The sequence below is a fragment of the Pristiophorus japonicus genome, chromosome 14 (genome assembly GCF_044704955.1).
Source record: "Pristiophorus japonicus isolate sPriJap1 chromosome 14, sPriJap1.hap1, whole genome shotgun sequence".
NCBI classification, from domain to species: Eukaryota; Metazoa; Chordata; class Chondrichthyes; family Pristiophoridae; genus Pristiophorus; species Pristiophorus japonicus.
Window position 1 is genome coordinate 24,441,283 of NC_091990.1, and position 20,722 is coordinate 24,462,004.

Genomic DNA, 20,722 nt, shown 5'->3' on the forward strand with positions numbered 1-20,722 from the left:
TATGAATTACTTGTAATCTCTCACCTGGAGTTTGAAAATGAGATTGAACTTCTTGGAATATGAAATGGAAACCTCAGTTTCCGGTAAAAAGGGTGTAGGTTTGCACATGGCTTTGTATCAGCACACGCATTCTGCCGCATAGGACTTGGAATTTTTTGAAATTAAATGTTATGGTTTTTATCGGATCTGGTAACCCCGTGCTTGTGTTACTGGACTAATGTTACATAAACTATCAGTTCATAATCTCATCACTGCAAATTATGAAACTGAGTTTAAATAGATCTGTAATTTGTGGACTAAAACCAGAAGAAAATAGCATGAAAGCCATCAGTTGGTCGTAAAAACCCAGCTGCTTCACTAATATCCTTCAGCAAAGGGGTCTTACCATCCTTAAAAAACCTGGTCTGGCCTACATGTGATTCCAGTCCCCCAACACGGGGTTTACTTGGATTCAGGGCAACTAGGGATGGGCAATAACTGTGGCCATACCATTGTTGCCCACATCTCAGCAACAAATGGAAATAAAGCGGAGGGATTTTGTTGAACGGAATCTTTTCCATTTTTAAGCACTCACTGTACGATGAAACACTCCCGGGGAGGTACAGCACATGTTAGATACAGAGTAAAGCTCCCTCCACAACGTCCCATCAAACACTTGAATATATTTTAGGTGGAAATAGACAGATTTTTGAACGAGTCAAGGGTTATGGGGAGCGGGTAGAGAAGTGGAGTTGAGGCCAAGATCAGACCAGCCATGATCTTATTGAATGGCGGAGCAGGCTCAAGAGGCCTAATGGCCTACTCCTGCACCTATTTCGTATGTTCTTATGTTACTCCCAGGGCAAATTCAGCATGGGTTAGATACAGAGTAAAGCTCCCTGTACAATGTCCCATCAAACACTCCCAGGGCAGGTACAGCATGGGTTAGATGCAGAGTAAAGCTCCCTCTACACTGTCCCATCAAACACTCCCAGGGCAGGTACAGCACGGGGTTAGATACAGAGTAAATTTCTCTCTGCACTTCACCTTTAACATAGACAAATGTCCCAAGGTGCTTCACAGAGGAGTATTAGGACAAAAATGGGACACCTAACCAAAGAAAGAGCTATTAAGTGGGGTCAGAGCAGTCGGTTTTAAAGAGGGTCTTAAAGGAGGAAGGGGAGATGGAGAGCTGGAGGCTAGAGAGGCTGGTTTGTAGATTTTATCAAATTTAATTTTTTCCCATGTATGGACTTCATCCAATATAATAGATAAATGAACAAATAGATAAATGAATGATGTTAGTGTTTGTCACACACTCTATCACATTTATTTCGAGGATCAAGAGACACTGATAATGATCACAAAATAGGAATACTTCGAAGGTCAAACACAGAAACAGGCCATCCGATCAAAGCAGTCCCTGCCAGTGTTTACCCGCTACACAGGTGAATAGCTCTAATCAGTATTATTTCTAATAGTTTTAATCCACATATCTAATCTAACACCAACATAGTTTATGAATCAACCACTGATCCTGGGAGTGAATCCCACAGCCTCACTGCCCCCTGTTCCAAAACTTCTACATTTAATCTCGTGTCTCTGGCCCCTCGTTCTAGATCTCTCAACTACTGGAAACAGTCTGCTTCTATTTACCCTGTCCCACCCCTTCACCATTTTAAACACTTCTATTATATCGCCCATAATCTGCGTTGATCTAACAAAAAAGGCTCAATTTAACAAGTCTTTGTATTTCCACATCGTGGTGAATCTGTGCTGCACCCTCTCTAAAGCCTCAACATCCTTCCTATAGCGTGGAGCCCAACACAGCACACACAGTCCCCCAACTGAGGCCTTTTTAATGGTTTATATAGAAAAGATTTGCTAACACACAGGGTGGCTTGAATGTGGAATTATCAGCCACAAAACAGTTGTTGAGTCCATAAATTCCCGTAAAAGCGAATTCAATAATTGCTTGAAAAAAGTGACGTAGTCGCTCGAAAATTGTGGCCTCTCCGGGTGTGTACAATGTGCGCACGCACCCGAAGAGGCCTCGCAAATGCTCGGCGCGCAATGCACATGCGCCAAGAACCAGCTTTTGCAATCTATCAAAATTTCGCATCCCCGGGAGAAGGACCTTCGCGGGTGGAGATTTGGTCTATCTGCCCAACTCCTGCCCAGCGAATGTCCTTCAAACTTTTATACCTGGTAAAAGCAGACGTATAGCCTACTTTTAACAGAGTAAGAGTTTTAAAACATAGAAAAATTTAATGTTACTACTTATTTTTATATTAAAGTCTATGAAGGTAAGTTTATTTTTAACACTCTTAAAACATTTTTTTTTTTAAATAAAATTTTCTCTAAAACATTTAACTTAATGCAATTTCTATTACTTTTTAAAAAGTGAGGTGTTTTAAAAAAAATTATGTTGTGTTTTATTTGATTTTAGCGGTATTCTCATTGATAGTAATGGGAGCACAGAGTACAGAGCACAGAACTCCCATTACTATCAATGAGAATACTACATTGTGATTGGTGGTCCAGGCCCACGTGATCCCAGGGTACGCATACGATCCTGGTAGGCATGTTCCCGTATGCTTAATTGCGAAACTAGGCCTCGGAGTGCAATCCTACATTCTTCCAGCACCACCAGGTATTTTCACAATTTTTTTTTCGGTCGGAGGCGTTTGCCTGCAGGAAGCCTCCGCTGGGACTTTCCCCCATTGAAAGAACTGGGGAGCAAGCAGGAGAGCGGCAATTGACAAAATGTCTTGTGTGGAGTAAAACACTAGCACAGACCGGAGGGGAGGTGAGGAGTTGTCAGTTATAGAGCCATAATTCAATTACCGTGTCTAAGGTAGGGATTATCAACCCTGATTGGACGTATTCCTGGAGGTTTCATCACATCACCACCTGCCTCCAACTACCCCGCCCAGTAAAATATTCTTTTCCTCCATCTTCAATATTTTTATAACTACAGGTTGGACCTCCCTTATCCGGGACTTCCTTATCCGGCACCACCTCTCGTCCGACTTGATTCCGGCGGCCGGGGGCACATGCACATAACTCAGCCGACCTCCACCCCGACTTTGGGGCCGCTCTGACACTCGGGCCGCTCCCACGCTCGGCCCGCGCCGACACTCGGCCCGCCAGGGCCCACTGACACTCGGCCCGCTGGGGCCGCTCCAACACTCAGCCTGCTGACACCCGCTTCGCGTCAACACCTGCTGGGGCCACACCGACACTCGGCCTGCCGGGGCCCACTGACACTCGGCCCGCTGGGGCCGCTCCAACACTCAGCCTGCTGACACCCGCTTCGCGTCAACACCTGCTGGGGCCACGCCGACACTCGGCCCGCTGACACCCGCCCCGACACTCGGCCCGCTGACACCCGCTCCGACACCCAGGTTGCGTCAATACCCGCTGAGGCCACGCCGACACTTCAGGCCTGCCCGGGGTGCCGACCTCCTCCCCCCTTTCCCCAACCTCTGGCCGCTGACCTCCTCTCATCCGGCAAAATCCCTTATTCGGCACAGGCCAGGTTCTGAGTGTGCTGGATAAGGGAGGTTCAACCTGTAATAAAGTGTTCAAAGAAAAGGAATAAAACTCAATTTTTTTAACGCCTCTATGATTTGTCTCCGAGGTGTTGCTCGGTGCTGTGTCCTGGGGATGAATCTTCAATTCCTGGAGACTCCAGGGCAATCCTGGAGGGTTGGCAACACTAGTCCGAGGCTGCATATATATAAAAATTGATGGACGCAACAGACACATGGGCATCTAAATGATAGATATACCTCTCGTCTGGTGTCAGCTGTGGCTCAGTGGGTAGCACTCTCGCCTCGGTCAGAAAGTCATGGGTTCAAGACACTCTCCAGGAACTTGAGCACATAATCCAGGCTGGCACGTACAATACAGTGCTGAGGGAGTGCTGCACTGTCGTGGGCGCCGTCTTTGGGATGAGACATTAAATCGAGGCCTGTCTGCCTTCACAGGTGGATGTAAAAGATCCCATGGCACTATTTCAAAGAAGAGCAGGAGGGTTCGCCCCAGTATCCTGGCCAATATTTACAACCAACGGCACTAAAACAGATCATATTGCTGTTTGTGAATCTTGCTGTGCAGAAATTGGCTGCTGCGTTTCCCTACAGTACAACAGTGGCTACACTTCCAAAGTACTTCATTGGCTGTGAAGCACTTTGGGATGTCCTGAGCTCATGATACAAGTGCAAAGTTCATTCTTTCTTCATTCCTATCTCCCCCTTGCAAGCAATGATTAACATCCTGCGAATGTGAAACACACACTGGGCCTACGTGGATCGGCGAATAGGAAATGCTGTGGGACTATTAGTGCTTCAGTGCCAGTAACTCGAGCCCACCTACTGCTGCAGAGAAGGAAATCCCCGCACACAGCGACAAACAGAAAAACTGACGGCCACAGTCACTGTATTAGTTGAATGAATTCAGAGGAAAGAGCAGCTTCCTGTTTACTCTCCAACTGATTGCATCATAAAAAGAGAGCTCCAATCAAACTTGAGAACTCCAAGCCTGTCGCCATCTCTGAACATTATACAATGACCTTTTCTGGGTGTTCCTTGATGCTCAGAGTTTCTCCTACACAATGTGGCACAATTTCAAAAAGTCTTGTTTACAAGTTTGGTATATTTTATATATTCGACATGGAACCAATACTCACTTTCATTTTTTTTTTCGATGCGTGGCCCAATCAAAATACCTGCACTTGCGCGTTTTTTCCTATTTAAAAGCTGGTGAGCCGGCTGCGCAGGAACTGCAGAGTGCCGCGCGGCCCTTAAAGGGAACACTGCATGGAACAATGAATCATAGAATAGTAGAGCGCAAAAGGAGGCCATTCGGCCCATCGAGTCTGTGCCGGCTCTTTTGAACAGTTAGTCCCACTCCCCCGCTCTTTCCCCATATCCCTGCAATTTTTTCTCCTTCAAGTATTTATCTAATTCCCTTTTGGAGGCTACTATTAAACCCCTATTCACCACCCGACTACGCAGTGAATTCCAATTCCTAACCACTCGGTGCGTAATAAAGTGTTTCCTCATGTCGCCTCTGCTTCTTTTGCCAGTCACCTTAAGTCTGCACCCTCTGGTTATCGGCCCTTCAGCCCTTGGAAGCAGTTTCTCTTTATTTACTCTATCGAAATCCTTCATCATTTTAAGCACCTCCAGCAAAGCTCCTCTTGGCCTTCTCTGCTGCAAGGAGAACAGCCCCAGCTTCTCCAGTCTATTCACATAACTCTAATCCCTCATCCCTGGAACCATTCTAGTAAATTTCCTCTCTATCCTCTCCAAAGTCTTCACGTCCTTCGTAAAGTGTGGTGCCCAGAATCGGACACAATCGCTGGGGCGTGACTGGTGTTTTGTATAGTTTTAACATAACTTCCTGGCTTTTGTACTCGATCTCTCCAGTTATAAAGCCCAGGATCCCAGATGCTTCATTAACTGTCCTGCCACCTTCAAAGATTTGTGCACAAACAGCCCCCCCACCCCCCGGCACCCACTTTAAAATTGTACCACTTAGTTTGTATTGTCTCTCCTCATTCTTCCTACCAACATTTCTGCATTGTGTCATCTATCTGCCCATTCCACCAGCCTGTTTATTTCTTCTTCAGGTCGATTATGATCTTCCTCACTGTTTACTACACTTCCAAGTTTAGTGTCATCTGCAAATTTTGAAATTGTACCTGTACCCCAATGTAACATCAGCCCGATTTTAACTGGGGAGGGGGGGGGGGTTGCGAGTGAGGGGCTAACAGGGGTCAGCAACAAGTTGGTCAACATAAAGCCCAGGCTTTTGCAACTCCCAGGCAACAGTTAAATAAGTTAGGCCCGGACCAGGCAACAATCATTTGGCACTAGTGGGTGAGCGCGGCAGGAGACTGTCACTACAGATCTGTGGGAACATTTCCAGGAGGCAACTCCAGGGGGGGGGGGGGCGAAGGGGCAGAGAAAAGAGCGTGGTGGAGAGAGAGGAGGAGAGCGCCAAGGATTCCTCCTCCGTGTCATCGCCATCTCCACCCCTGCCTTAGCTCATCTCCCTGCTGAAACCCTCATCCATACCTCCACTATTCCAATGCTCATCCGGCCGGTCTCCCAACTTCTACCCTCCTTAAACGGCAGCTGACACAACTCCCGTGTCCTAACTCACACCAAGTCCCGTTCACCCATCAGCCCCTGTGCTCACTGACTGACGTTGGCTCCCGATCCAGCAATGGCACCATTTTTTAAATTCTCATCCGTGTTTTCAAAACCCTTCATTGCTTTGCCCCATCCTGTCTCTGCAACATCCCCCAGCTCTACGCGCCTTCGAGATCTCGGCGCTCCTCCAGTTTTGGTCTTTTGTTCATCTGCAATTTCCATCGCTCCACCATTAATAGCTGTGCCTTCAGCGGCCTAGGCCCCAAGCTCTGGAATTCTGACCCTAGACCTTGCCACCTCTCTCTCGCTCCCCTCCTTTAAGACACTCCTTAAAATCTACCTCTGATGTTTCGTAACGCTCGTGTAAAGCACCTTGGGACATTTTATTACGTTAAAGGCGCTATATAAATGCAAGTTGTTGCAACTCTATTAGCTTTACTCTGTATCTAACTTATGCTGCACCTGACTTGGGAGTGTTTGATGGAACAGTGTAGAAGGAACTTTACTCTGTATCTAACCTATGCTGTACCTGACTTGGGAGTGTTTGATGGAACAGTGTAGAAGGAGCTTTACTCTGTATCTAACCCATGCTGTACCTGTCCTGGGAGTGTTTGATGGAACAGTGTAGAGAGCGCTTTAATTTCATTTTAGAATGATATGAAAACTTCAGGTGCCCATTGTCTGAAATGCAGTGATAAATCTTTCATTATATTTGCCTGTTCCACCCATGCTCTGGGCGGGTTGGAGTGGAAGTTAACCAACAGGCTATGCCAGGCTGTCTCACGAACCATTCCGAGGGAGAGTCATTCTGAAACACACCGCTGATTTCACTTTTCGTTGTTAAAAGGACGGCACCACTGTTTTTACAGTGTTTGGCTGGTCAAGCAGGCAATGGCCTGCTTGGAGGATGCCACTCGCTATTCATTTCTGGGAGGCTGCGGGAAGTTGGGGGTCCCTTTGTGTGCTTATACTTCACATCGTCTGCAGGAAGAAAGTTTCCTTTGCTGTTTTCTCATTTTTCATTTTATTGGCCATCACATGATTCTCCGTACACACCCACGATGTAGTATCCCCGAGCAAGTGGTGCTATAATTACAGTGGCTTCCTCAAAAATAAAACATTGAACAATTTATCTCTCTTACACTGTGAATGAAATATAATGGAACAGCAAATCATGGGCCAAAGATAGTTAGACTTTTTCCCTTACCCTTTAGCTCGAAATTTATTTGCACCATAACTTACTGGAAGTGCGGCCAAGTCATTGACCTTTGACCTTGGCCTGGTCACTCATCCTTTCGAACGGAGTGATGCCCATTTAGATAAGTTCTGCAGTGATCCCGGTCTACTTGAATCACAAAGTCAGTGCAGGTCTCTTGTTCTCCGACTTAAGGATGCTGATGAGATTCCTTCTGCAGGTTATATACCAGCCTTGGCTCACTGGTAACACTCTTTCCTCGAAGCCAGAAACTGGAGCACAAAATCTGGGCACTGAGGAAGTGCTGCACTGTCGGAAGTGCTGTCTTTCGGATGAGACGTTAAACCGAGGCCCCGTCTGCTCTCTCAGATGGATGTAAAAAATCCCGCAGCACTATTCAAAACGAGCAGGGGAGGTCTCGCCAGTGTCCTGGTCAATATTTACCCCTCAACCACCATCACCAATAAAGATTATCTGGTCAAACATCATATTGTTGTTTGTGGGAGCTTGCTGTGCACAAATTGGCTGCTGCGTTTCCTACATTACAACAGAGACTACACTTGAAAAGTACTTCATTGGCTGTAAAGTGCTTTGGGACGTCCTGAGGTCGTGAAAGGCGCTATATAATTGCGAGTTCTTTCTTTGCCCATAACCGTAGCAAAAAAGATTTCCCATTTTGCTGCTCTTTTCACTGACAGAAAGGATTTCTCCCCTGTGCTTTCAATGGAGGCCGAGCAGGAGAAACCAATAGAAATTGGACAAATTGATTTGCCTTGAGGCTCATCCTGCGATGATTCAATGAATCAGCTTCGGTTGTTTCCATGATGTTTCACGGAGCTGTTTCTGCAATAACCTTTAGTATGTTTGCTGTGTGCCTTGGTCAAGTCGTGTGTTTAGCATCTGGCCCAAGGGCATAATCCTCTCCAAAAAACATCACTACAACTGACTCACTGGCATTTGACTGATTCTGGCAAGGCAATTCCACACCTAGAGACATACACGGCTCAGCAACAATCACTTTACAGCTCTCTTTTGTTCCTGACGCTAACTGGGAATTTAATAAATGTTAACTTGGGAGCCCTCAGAGACAGAAGTCCCTGTATCAAGAGTTGCCTCTGCTCTCAAACCCACGGGCTCTCAAAGTCATGCAGGATTTACATTTGGATTTGAGACTGTAGGGAAAAAAAAGAGAAAAGAAAGACTTGCATTTATATAACGCCTTTCACGACTACTGGATATCCGAAAGCACTTTACAGCCAATGAAGTACTTTTGAAGTGTAGTCACTGTTGTAATGTAGGAAATGTGACAGCCAATTTGCGCACAGCAAGCTCCCACAAACAGCAATCTGATAGTGACCAAATAATCTGTGTTTGTTATGTTGATTGACGGAAAAATATTGGCCAGGGAGCATTGATTTGCTACAGTTTACACTATTCGAAGCCACCAATACACTTAGGCCAATGTTCAAACTGCTGTCTCACACACACACCAGCGTGCACATAAAGACACACTTCCTTTTTTGTGAAATTTGGAGTTCAAAGTGAGGGATGCCAGTCTGGGAATAGAACATTCTAATACTATATTTACACAGTGGCAGCACCAATGTTCCCTGTAAGCTGCATGGCTGTGCAGCACTCTGGGCCTCCTGTGCAGCCAGCTCACCAGCTTTTCAAGAAGAAAATCCGCGCATGTGCAGTATTTTGAATGGGGCCGCGCACCCCCCAAAAAATTAACGGGAACATTGGTCAGCACCAAACACTCCAAACTCAGATACAACACGGGTTAGATACCGAATAAAGCTCCCCCTCCACTGTCCTCTCAAACACTCCCAGGGCAGATAATACAAGGGTTAGATACAGAATAAAGCTCCCTCGACACTGGCTCATCAAACACTCCCAGGGCAGGTACAGCACGGGTTAGATACAGAGTAAAGCTCCCTCTACACTGTCCCATCAAACACTCCCAGGGCAGGTACAGCACGGGTTAGATACAGAGTAAAGCTCTCTCTACACTTTCCCATCAAACACTCCCAGGGCAGGTACAGCATGGGTTAGATACACAGTAAAGCTCCCTGTGCACTGTTCCACCAATGTGCCTCAGGCCCAATCTCACGAATGCCATCTACTGCACCAGTATGACAATTTTCTATTTCCAACATCAATCATCCTGTAGCCTCTCTGAGTGAGTTTGTCTGTTTAATGCCAGTTTTGTCCTAGGATCATTAGGAATGGGAGGAAGTCATTCAGCCCTTCGGGCCTGCTCCACCATTCAATTAGATCATGGCTGATCTGCACCACAACTCCATTTATCCACTTTGCTCCATATCCCGTGATACTCTTACCCAACAAAAATCAATCAATCTCAGTCTTGAAAGCTCTTACTGAACCCCAGCATCCACAGCCTTTTGGGGGAGAGTTTTCTAGATTCCCACTATCCTTTGTGTGAAGAAGTGCTTCCTGATTTCACTCCTTAGTGGCCTAGCTCTAATTTTAAGGTTATGCCCCTTGTTCTCAATTCCCGCATCAGAGGAACAGAGGAGGCCGAGGAGAGATTTAATTGAGGTGTATAAAATTATGAGGGGCCTAAATAGAGTGGATAAGAAGGACCTACTTCCATTAGCAGAGGGGTCAATATCCAGAGGGCATAGATTTAAATAGTTGATAGAAGGATTAGAGGGAAAATGAGGAAACAATTCTTCTCCCAGAGGGTGGTGGGATTCTGGGACTCACTACCTGAAAGGGTGGTAGAGGCAGAAACCCTCATCACATTTAAAAGGTACTTGGATGTGCACTTAAAGAGCTATAACCCACAGGGCTACCACCTAGTGCTGGAAGGTGGGATTAGGTTGGGTAGCTCTTTTTCGACCGACAGAGGCACGATGGGCCGAATGGCCTCCTTCTGTGTCGTAATTTTCTATTATTCTATGAAATAGTTTCTCTGTATCTGCCTTACTGTACGAGATCATGGATGGGAAGAGACAAAAAGGTCTCTTCAGACTTGTGTTGGAATAACTGGATAGATGCTTAGAATTTGCTTATGTTTTGGATCCCCTGTGGATGTTAAAACATTGAATGATTCATTCCATGGTACAATAGCTAAAGCTACTTGAACAATGTGAACATAAATAACTGATAGCAAGCATCTGAAAGCCAAGACTGGGATGTCTGACTCCAACCTTGGGAGGATAAGGACAGGAGAGGTGGGCCTTTAGAAAGTGTAAACAGAAAAGACATGTGGAGAGGAAGGTTTCACCTAAGAGTTGAGACAAAGAACTCGACATATCTTATTTTACACCAGGCCCACCCCTAAAAAGAGAATAAAAGATATATCTCGAGAGCTTTTCAGGGTAGACGGTGCAGAGAAGAGCTGTTCATGCCACTAGCCGTCTGTCCGATCGGGACCAGTACCAGCTAATTGTCACGGTCGTACGTCTACTACGTCTATGTTGATTGTGTATTGTGTTTGACTATTTGGTTATCTGGTCATCATCACATTGCTGTTTGTGAGAGCTTGCTGTGTGCAAATTGGCTGCCGTGTTTCCTACAATCCAACAGTGGCTACACTCCAAAAGTACTTCATTGGCTGTAAAGCGCTTTGAGTCGTCCGGTGGTCATGAAAGGCGCTATATAAATTCAAGTCTTTCTTTTTTATATTTGAACTACCGCTCCTTAATAAAACACCGTACAACTCCGCAGACCCTTTGGGTAATCTGTGTGTGACCTGTAATCCTAATCTTATACTACTGAATTCCTTTATTATTTTAAATACCTCGATCAGATCACCCCTCAACCTTCGAAACTCAAGGGAATACAAGACGTATCTTTATGATTGTGGGTTTGACCCTACTTCAGGATTTGAGCACACAATCGAGGCCAACACTCCCGTACTGAGGAGGGCTACATTGACAGAGCAACTGTCCCTCAGATCAAACGTGTTATCTCAGGGCCCCCTTTCCCCATTCCAGTGGGCACTGAAAATCCCGCGGCACTTTTGGAAGAAGAGCAAGCAAATTCACCCGATGGGAATACAAGTCAAGTTTCTGCAATCTGTCCTCCTAATGGGCTGTGGGCTGATACCCAATAGGAACCCAACTGAGACTGTGCAAGCACACTTTCTGTTGTCAGTCAGTCTGGGCTGGAATGCATGCTCGATGGTAAAAGTTCACCCATGCACCCTCCTGTGCGTCTCGTATAAATGCACTTCGACCCAGTCCGCGTATGCGCCTGCAGGCAGGCTCACCTGGATACCGAGCTCTCACTGCGCAGACCAACAAATCCCGATTGCCAATTGGCCAGTTTCCCTCTGACACAGACACCAAGAAATGTAGAGCCTCTGAATTAACCATTTGAGTTGTCGCATCCTGTCGAGGCAGTGGTCAGATGTCTGGATGGAGCAACAGAACACACACACCACCCACCAGTGCAGACTACGTGACAGTTGTCTGTGCCTCTCGCATGGGGTATTTTGGTAAAACACTGATTATTCCATTAGGTCAGTGAAATTACCCACTCCAAAATCTCCCCACCCCCACTCCCCTCCGGCGAGCCGTGTGTTTGTGCCTGTGTATGTGCTTCTCTCTGCCCTCCTGATTGTGCCTCACCGATGTTGTACCTAATGATTGTATGGGGGGTGATTTTCAACCGCCCAAAATCTTGAAGGGAGAGAGGGTGGTGGGAGGGATGGGCCGGCGCAGATTACCATGGGGTCCCAGCCAAAAATGAGGGAACCCCTCCAGGAAGGAACCAACAGGAATAAGAGAGGACACGTCCACCTCCACACCTCTGCCGTGATCCAGGGCAAGTGTGAGGGAGGAGAGAGTATCGGCAGGGGTGGGGGGGGGCGGGGGGGAGTGGGGGTGGAGATGGGGGGGGGGGGGTGCAGAGGAACCCGACTATCCTTGTAGCCCAGGACCCCGCGGCATTTTGCCCCTCAATGCTTGCCTGTACATGGTCGAGCAGCTCGCCCACTCGAAACAGATGTCTGCTCAATTATGACAACAGAAAGAAAGACTTACATTTATATAGCGCCTTTTTACAAGCTCAGGACATCCCAAAGAGCTTTACAGACAATGAAGTAATTTTGAAGTGTAATGTAGGAAACGCGGCAACCAATTTGCACACAGCAAGGTTCCATAAACAGCAATGAGATAATGACCACATGTTGGTTGAGGGATAAATATTGGCCCCAGGACACCGGGTAGAACTCCATTGCTCTTCTTCGAAATAGCGTCATGGGATCTTTTATGTCCATCTGAGAGAGCAGATGGGGCCTCGATTCAATATCTCTTCCAAAAGACCACATATTTCCAGCACTCCTTCAGCACTGCACTGGGAGTGTCAGCCTAGATTTCTGTGCTCAAGTCTCTGGAGTAGGACTTGAACCCACAACCTTCTGACTCAGAGGTGAGGGTGCTACCCACTGAGCCTCACCAGTTGCAGGATGGTGCTTGCCACTTCTAGGTACCTGTTGAACGGAATGTGTACCACACCTGTTCTGCCCAATCACACCAGGCATTCAGCGGTCTAACCAGCGATCCCTTTTTTTTTGTGCGGAGACTGGAAGAGCAGGACTTCCTCCCCCAAACCCACAAAAAACACCAGCCCATATGTGGCCGTTGCCTGACCCCTCCTCACCGCCCCCCCACCCAGTTCCGCTCAGAATTTCCTTGAACTTTCTGCCAATGTGCAACCATGACTTCACCAGTCCAGAAATTCAGGGAAATTGTGGAATCATACAGCACAAAAGGAGGCTATTCGGCCCATTGTGCCTGTGCCAGCTCGGTCATCTCTGTTTGCACTACCTGTTGGTCACACTTTGGATGTCACACTATGTCTAATGCAAATTTTGGTGTCACATTGAGGCTGAATTTCCACCTGGGATCTCCCGATCATCTGCTGTAGATTTTACCTCAGGGCAACAAGGGATGTGCAATAAATATTCATTTGCCAGTGACCCAGCCCAAGAATAAAAATAAATGAGTCTCATCAGGTAGTATCATGCAGCATATTTTAGCTGAATTTGAATTTATTTTTGCGTTGTTAACTTTGAGATTGCCGTGTGGCACTCAGATATTGAACCAGTCGGGCTGAGAGAGACTTACCTCATTGGTGGTTGTGTACTTGAAGGTAAGGTTTCGGGGTATGGAGGCTCTGGCCCGAGGGATCTCAGCGTATTTTGCTGGGTCCCCTGGTTGGTCATTTACAATGTAGGTGCACTTCTCTTCCAAATCCACCTCTCTCCACTGGCTCATGTCCGTGACCTCAGCTTTCATCTTCATACCTTCTCAGTGTCTCACTCGCTCCAACGTGACAGGACCAATCACAACATCGGAAAACCTGCAGAGGCAAGCAAAAGAATAAGAAAAGAAAAGAAAGACATGCATTTATAGATCGCCTTTCACAACCTCAGGACATCCCAAATTACTTCACAGCCAATGAATTACCTTTCAAAGTGCTGTCACCGTAGTAATGAAGGAACACACAGCAGCCAATTGGTGCACAGCAAGCTCCCACAAAAATCACTGAGATAAATTACTAGATAATCTGCCTTAGTGTTGTTAGTTGAGGGATAGGTTTTGGCCCAGGACAGCGGGGAGAACTTATCTTCTCTTTGAATAGTGCTGTGGGATCTTTTACGTCCACTTAAGAGGGCAGACTCAGTCAGGTCTTATCCGACAGTGCGGCATTCCCTCGGTACTGGGAGTGTCAGCCTTGGATTATATGGTCAGATCTCTGGGCCTTCTGACTCAGAGGTGAACGAGTGGTGCCATTGAGTCACAACTACCAGCTAATTATTATTACTGCTCGAGAAGCAGTGCAACCTAATCAACTCTGACAGTTGTGCACAATTTGCATCGAAGAGTTTAAAGCAGGAGAGAAATAAATTATTCTCCAGTATGTTGCGAAAGCCCTTGGTGCAGAGATGGAAGAGTCTGGGGGATCTACTTATGGAAATAAAACCCTTCCACCTCCACAATAAATTTATTTCTCATTTTGATTCTCTGGCCAGACAATGTTAGCAAATATTGGGTCCAATTTGTCTCTACAGGTGACTATCAGAGATCACAGACTACTGGAAGGCACAGGAGGACCGCAGATACAAGTGTAATCCAGTGTTCCAGCCCACACTCCCCACAGAAACCTCTCCGGTATCTCAATTCTATTACGTAGGAACAGGTATAGGCCATTCAGCCCATTGAACCTGTTCCATCATTCAGTTCGATCATGGCTGATCTGTACCTTAACCCCATCAGCCCACCTTTGCTCCATGTCTCTTGATATCCTTACCCTACGGTCTTGAAAACTGCAAATGACTCCTAGCATCCACAACCTTTTGGGGGAAGAGACTTCCTGACATCACCCCTGAACTGCCTAGCTCTAATTTTAAGATTGTGCCCCCTTCTTCTATATCTCCCACTGGAGGCAATAGTTTTTCCCTATCTACCCTATGGAATCCTTTAATCATTTTAAACACCTCGATTGTATCACCATTACACACACTAACCCCCACCCACACAAAAACAAAGACTTGCATTTATATAGCACCTTCAACATTGAAAGATGTCCCAAGATGCTTCACAGGAGTGTTATCAAACAAAATTTGCCACCAAGCCACATAAGGAGGTAGTAAGACAGATGACCAAAAGCTTGGCCAAAGAGGTAGGTTTTAATGATTGTCTTAAAGGAGGAGAGAGCAGTAGAGTGAAATGTTACCCCTAATTTTATCTGGGTGCACGGTCCCTTTAACAGGCTGCGCGGCCCGTTCAAAGTTTCGCGCATACATGAAATGTCACATGTGGAAAGCCGGTCCCGGACTGTGCTGAGCCGGCAGACAGTGGCATGGCCATGCAGCTTAGAGTGAACATTGGTAGAGAGGTTTAGGGAGGGAATTCCAGAGCTTGGGGCCTAGGCCGCTGAAGGCACAGCTGCCAATGGTGGAGCGATGAAAATCGAGGATGCGCAAGAGGTCAGAATTGAAGGAGCACAGAGATCTCGGGGGGTTGTGGGGCTGGAGGAGATGAGCGAGATAGGGAGGGGTGAACCCACGGAAGGATTTGAAAACAAAGATGAGAATTTTAAAATTGAGGGGTTGCTGGACCAGAAGCCAATTTAGGTCAGCCAGCACAGGGGTGATAGGTGAATGGGATTTGGCATGAGTTTGGAAACGGGCAACAGAATTTTAGATGAGCTCAAGTCTCACGATCCAGAAAACCATGTCAGTTCTCTCCACAGCGGCAGCCTGACTTGCTGAGTGTCAACACGTGAGGGCAATGTTTCTTAGACTCTGATGCGGAGCGACGCTCGGGTGAGATTTTCTGTAAGACGCTTTACTGTTCTATCCAAGAGGTAAGTGCAGTGACTGAGCTGGAATTAGCAAGGATTGAATACTTGATCCAGCTCCAGCTTTCCACTCCAGGCCCTTATGTGATCGCTCAACTGGGATCAATGTTTTTTTTTTTAAAAAGCAGAGCACACCTCCAATAATTTTCTAAACAGCCCCCTGGCTGTTTAAGTCTCGGGGAATACTAACCTTTCAGTATTTTAGTGAAAGGCCTCAGGACAGCTCCAGGGTCTCGGCTGTGCTTTCTCTCAGCTGGGCACTGCATCTCAGATTGCAAAAGTTGGTTGGACATATTCCTGGAGGTTTCATCACATGACCTCCCGCCTACAACCGCCCCACCCCCACACTCCCGCCATTGGTCGCCCGACATGTCCATCCTCGCGTAGCCCCGCCTTCCCACAGCCAATTGGAAAGCAAGCAGACTCTTTGTTACCCGATTGGATGATTCCTGACTGGCAGTCAAATAGTTAAAAAAAATAATTCGAGTCCTGATGTGCAGAATTGTTCATTCAATTGTGAAATGAAATTTAATAAATTCCTTCTCAACCAATTTAATAAATGAATTGTTTTCACACTATGGCTGCCAACACTGTGATCAGGTCAGAAGGCAGACTGCTGGGGTCCTGCTCCCTGCCCCTTCAGTCTGTGAAAATTTGTAGGATCTTGCAGAGACACTGTTGCTGGTATTTCTCCAGCGACTTGAGGTGTCTACTGTACATGTCCATGTCTCATCACCGAGAGCATGCAGAAACCAAGCGCAGGCAGCGGAAAGAGCATGCGGCAAATCTGTCCCACCCTCCCTTACCCTCAACGGCTATCTGTCCCACCTGTGACAGGGACTGTGGCTTTCATTAGACTGTTCAGTCACCCAAGGACTCATTTTAAAAGTGGAAGCAAGTCTTCCTCGATTCCGAGGGACTGCCTATGACGATGATGAGTCTATGCAAATACAAGTCAGATTGACAGTGTTTGAAAGACAAGGATAATTTGTTTCAAGTGGAGACAAGTTTTGGTTCAGATGGAAGCCCCCACCTAATATGTTAATCAGGCCTTTCTCTTTCAATCGCTGACTCATCGCTTGTGCATTTCCAGCATTTGTGATTTTCCTTTCTACTTCAGAATAGTCAGACAGGTACTTCATTAATAGACAGACCATGACAGTTAGGCAGTGGAATTCCATTGATTTGCTATTGCCCAATTTGTGTTGGCACCTTTGCAAGAGAAGATCTTGATATCCGGAACCCATTTAAAGAGCGAGTCATGATCAATGTTCCCCATCATTTTTTGGGGTGTGCAGCCCCTTTAAAGGTCTGCAAGGCCCATTGACAGCATGCACGAAACTTAACATTGAGAAAGCCGATCCAGGCTGCGCTGGGCCAGCAGAGAAGGAGTCTTGATATCCGGACCCTTTTAAAGAGGGAGTCTCGACACCAGAACTTTCTCTTGGAAACAGGAAGTATCTCCATCAGGTTGTGTCTTAAAGAGACAGTCTCCCCAACAGCCTGGTTAGTAGGCCTCATTGCATCATTCATTGGGTATGATCCCCAGCTATTTCTTGTCCACAGCTCATCAGTAATTCTAACACAGCAACAGAACAACGCATATGAAGTGAATTTAAATGACACTGCCACACTTAATGTACTGATGTTATCACTACATTTCAAGCAGTATGGGTCAGTGCATGGGTGCACAAGCTGGACTCTGAACAGGTGCGGTAGCATAATGGTTATGTTATTAGACTAGTAATCTAGAGGCCTAGACTAATAATCCGGAGATGCAAGTTCAAATCTCACCATTGCAATTTGTGATTCATAAAAAGCTGGTATCATTAAAAATGACCATGAAGCTGTGGAATTGTTGTAAAAACCCAACCGGTTCACGAATGTCCTTTAGGGAGGAAAACCTGCCATCCTTACCCGTTCTGGCCTATCTGTGACTCCAGATCCACAGCAATGTGGTTGACTCTTAACTGCCCTCTGAAATGGCCTAGCAAGTCACTCAGTTGTATCAAACTGCTACAAAAATTCACTGTGGGAGCATCTTCACCACATGGACTGCAGCTGTAATTCCCAAAATAAATCCCTTAATTCCTGTACAACAACATCAGAATTTGACTTTATTCAGGCTCCTTAAATCAAGGGCAATAAATGCTGGCCTTGCCAGCGATGCCCACATTCTGAGAATGAATAAAAATAGCTGGTACTGGCGGGGCGGGTAGAATCACAAGGACAACAGATTTCAGATATTGATCCATACGCATCACACGCCTAAACCGTGCAAGGACGAGAGAAACAGGAACAGCATCATCCACAGATCAATGAATCCCACATCAGTGGTCTATAGCATGAAGTGCTGTTAAAATCAAGGTCAGTGATTTGGGGTGTTCACAGAAAAATGTATAGAATCGCAAAAAATCCCCAAAATACATCCCTTAATTCCCATACAATACCAACAGAATTTGACTTTATTCAGACTCCTTAAATCAGAGACCCCCCCCGTTACATTTTACCTCAACCGCTGGTCAGCAATGGATTAAATGCAGTTTGATCACTGGTTAAAATGCAGTTTGACCGCTAGCTAGTGATGGTTAAAATGCAGTGTTAGTGATGGTTAAAATGCAGTTTGACCACTGGTTAGCGATGGTTAAATTGCAGTTTGACCGCTGGTCAGCAATGGATAAATTACAGTTAGACCACAGGGTGTACGACCCCTACAGGCTTGCTGAGAATCATCACACTAGATCCCGCCATATGTGCGTCTGTGTAAATGACGCTGATTGCCTACTTCAGAGGCTAACAATGAAGTGGGAAGGAGTGTGGACTCCAGTGATTCACCACCAGATCATCAGTCTCAAATGCAATTCAATACAACCAATGTCACAACGTTCTTGAATGGAAAACCAAAGGAGTTGTGAGGCAACTAGTCCACAGTATGGACCGGGGCAACACTGTATGAAGTCAGACAGCAAGGAAACAGAAGCATTTAATCCTTCTAAGAAGAGGAAACACAGCCAGGCTGGGTCACACTGACTGCAGGTATGGATATCTAGTACAATCAATGGCCTTTCCAAGTGGAAACAATCTCACCGCACACCACCTCAGCAAGAGATGATTCATTTTTTTTTTAAAAACAGGGTCTCTTGATCCCCCATCAGAACAATGGCATTCCCTTCATCCTAATTTGCCTGCAAAACCAACCAAATCTTTTGAATGTGGCACATGACGGCATGTCAGCTGTAACTTAGTGAGTAGCACACTTGCCTCTGAGTCAGAAGGTTGTGGGTTCAAGTCCTACTCCAGAGAATTCAGTGCATAACCCAAGCTGACAGTCTGTCATGAGGCACATTCAACGGATTTGGTTTCACATGCACACCACACCAGCAAGCGATGCCAGTGCCAGTACTGAGGGAGTGCTGCACTGTCGCAGGTGCCTTCTTTCAGATGAGATGTTAAATCGAGGCCCTCTCTGTGCTCTTGGGTGGACTTAAAAGATGTTATTTTGAAGAAGAGCAGGGTATTTACCCTGGCCAATATTTATCCCTCAACATCACTCAAACAGATTATCTGGTCATTATCACATTGCTGTTTGTGGGAGCTTGCTGTGCGCAAATGGGCTGCCATGTTTCCCTACATTACGACAGTGACTACACATCAGAAAGCACTTCATTGGCTGTAAAGCACTTTGGAACATCCTGAGGTGGTGAAAGGCGGCATAGAACTGTAAATTCATTCTTTCACGATGCATGAACAAGCACACTTTGACCCAGGATATCAAATTTCCCAGCCTCCCATCATCAGGCAATAGACCCCAGCACAGGCAAAGAATGAACAGGGCACTGTGCACACACTGAAACTCGGCTGCACAGGGTTTGAACAGTCAATGAGGAGTCTACACAGTGACTGGAATATGGCAGGAGAGCATCGCACGCTGTCCCTATACTCTGGAGACCAAGGTCGAAAGCACCATTGGAGCGATTCATTAACTAAGACAATCCATTCGGTACACTGTCCCAGTCCTTGATTTCAAATCTTCCAACTTCATTTGTTCGAGCTGTGAAAGATTGAGAACCGCAGAGACATTACAGATCAAAATCAAAAGCAGAAATGATTCCGAAATGGCTCTTGCTTAAAGGGGCAGCGTCTGCATGAGGGGAAGTGGGCACAAGTATCTGACAAATCTTTTATTGTTTGAAGAGGAAGAATGGTAGCACGAGAAAAGTGTCACTTTGTTCACAAGCGGAAAAATTCAACCCGATTTGTGTCATTGCTTTTTGCGGCTAATAAAATTGTGGGGAAAAAACCCAATCAACTTGTTTTTACAAAGATGGTGCCCCTTTAAGAAAGTTCTCATTCATTTCTTGGTATTAACGGTCCAGCGACCAAGGTTGAGATCTTGCAGGGAATTAACTTCAGTTCGTCAAGTAGCCTGGTGTTCTGGGAACTAGCACAGCTTTACTGAGCTTGAAGAATGGGCTAAGGTGATTGCCGAATTATTTCAAACTCGCCACTTCTCTATTTATCGATCTGGCCAATTTACAAGCTTATAAAACCCACACTTGGCATCACCTAATCACTACTCCGCTGTCCTGCCCTCTGGGCCTCGGCCCTTCACCGAGATTCCGCAACAAAACAGACTTTGCCCTGGCAATCCCGCACCAGTACCAGTTGTGCCAATCTCGAGCTACACTGACTGCACACTCTGCAGCACCTTTAAAGAACATTGCCAGTGATGTCCTTGTTCCAAAGAATGGTACTTACATGTCAAGCTTTGCCTCTACAATGCTGTGATCAACCTCCCTTCCATACCCCGCTTCCTGCTCGAACAGATTAAATCCTCATCCTTCCTCCGCGATTGGAGTCCTCTCAAAATCAGTCTCTCGGTTCTGGGCTTCCAAAACTTTAGGCAGTGCAGAGTCAATCTCCTCACTCACCCATTGGGCCAGAGCCAGCCAATCGAATGGGACCCAATGCGACTCTATCCTCATTCAGTACTGCCATAGGCTGCCAAGGTGCCCAACCGTCAACGGATTATTTCAGATTAACC

The 20,722-nt window shown here is 46.2% G+C and overlaps 1 protein-coding gene across 1 annotated transcript in view; it reads right to left on the reverse strand.

Moving 5' to 3' along the window:
* Window positions 1–13,589, reverse strand: part of LOC139279783 (PR domain zinc finger protein 1-like) — a 58,026-nt gene extending 44,437 nt beyond the window's left edge. The window contains exon 1 of the mRNA XM_070898994.1: window positions 13,440–13,589. Coding sequence (XP_070755095.1) covers window positions 13,440–13,589 — 150 coding nt within the window. The remainder of the gene's footprint in view (window positions 1–13,439) is intronic.
* Window positions 13,590–20,722: the final 7,133 nt, after the last annotated feature.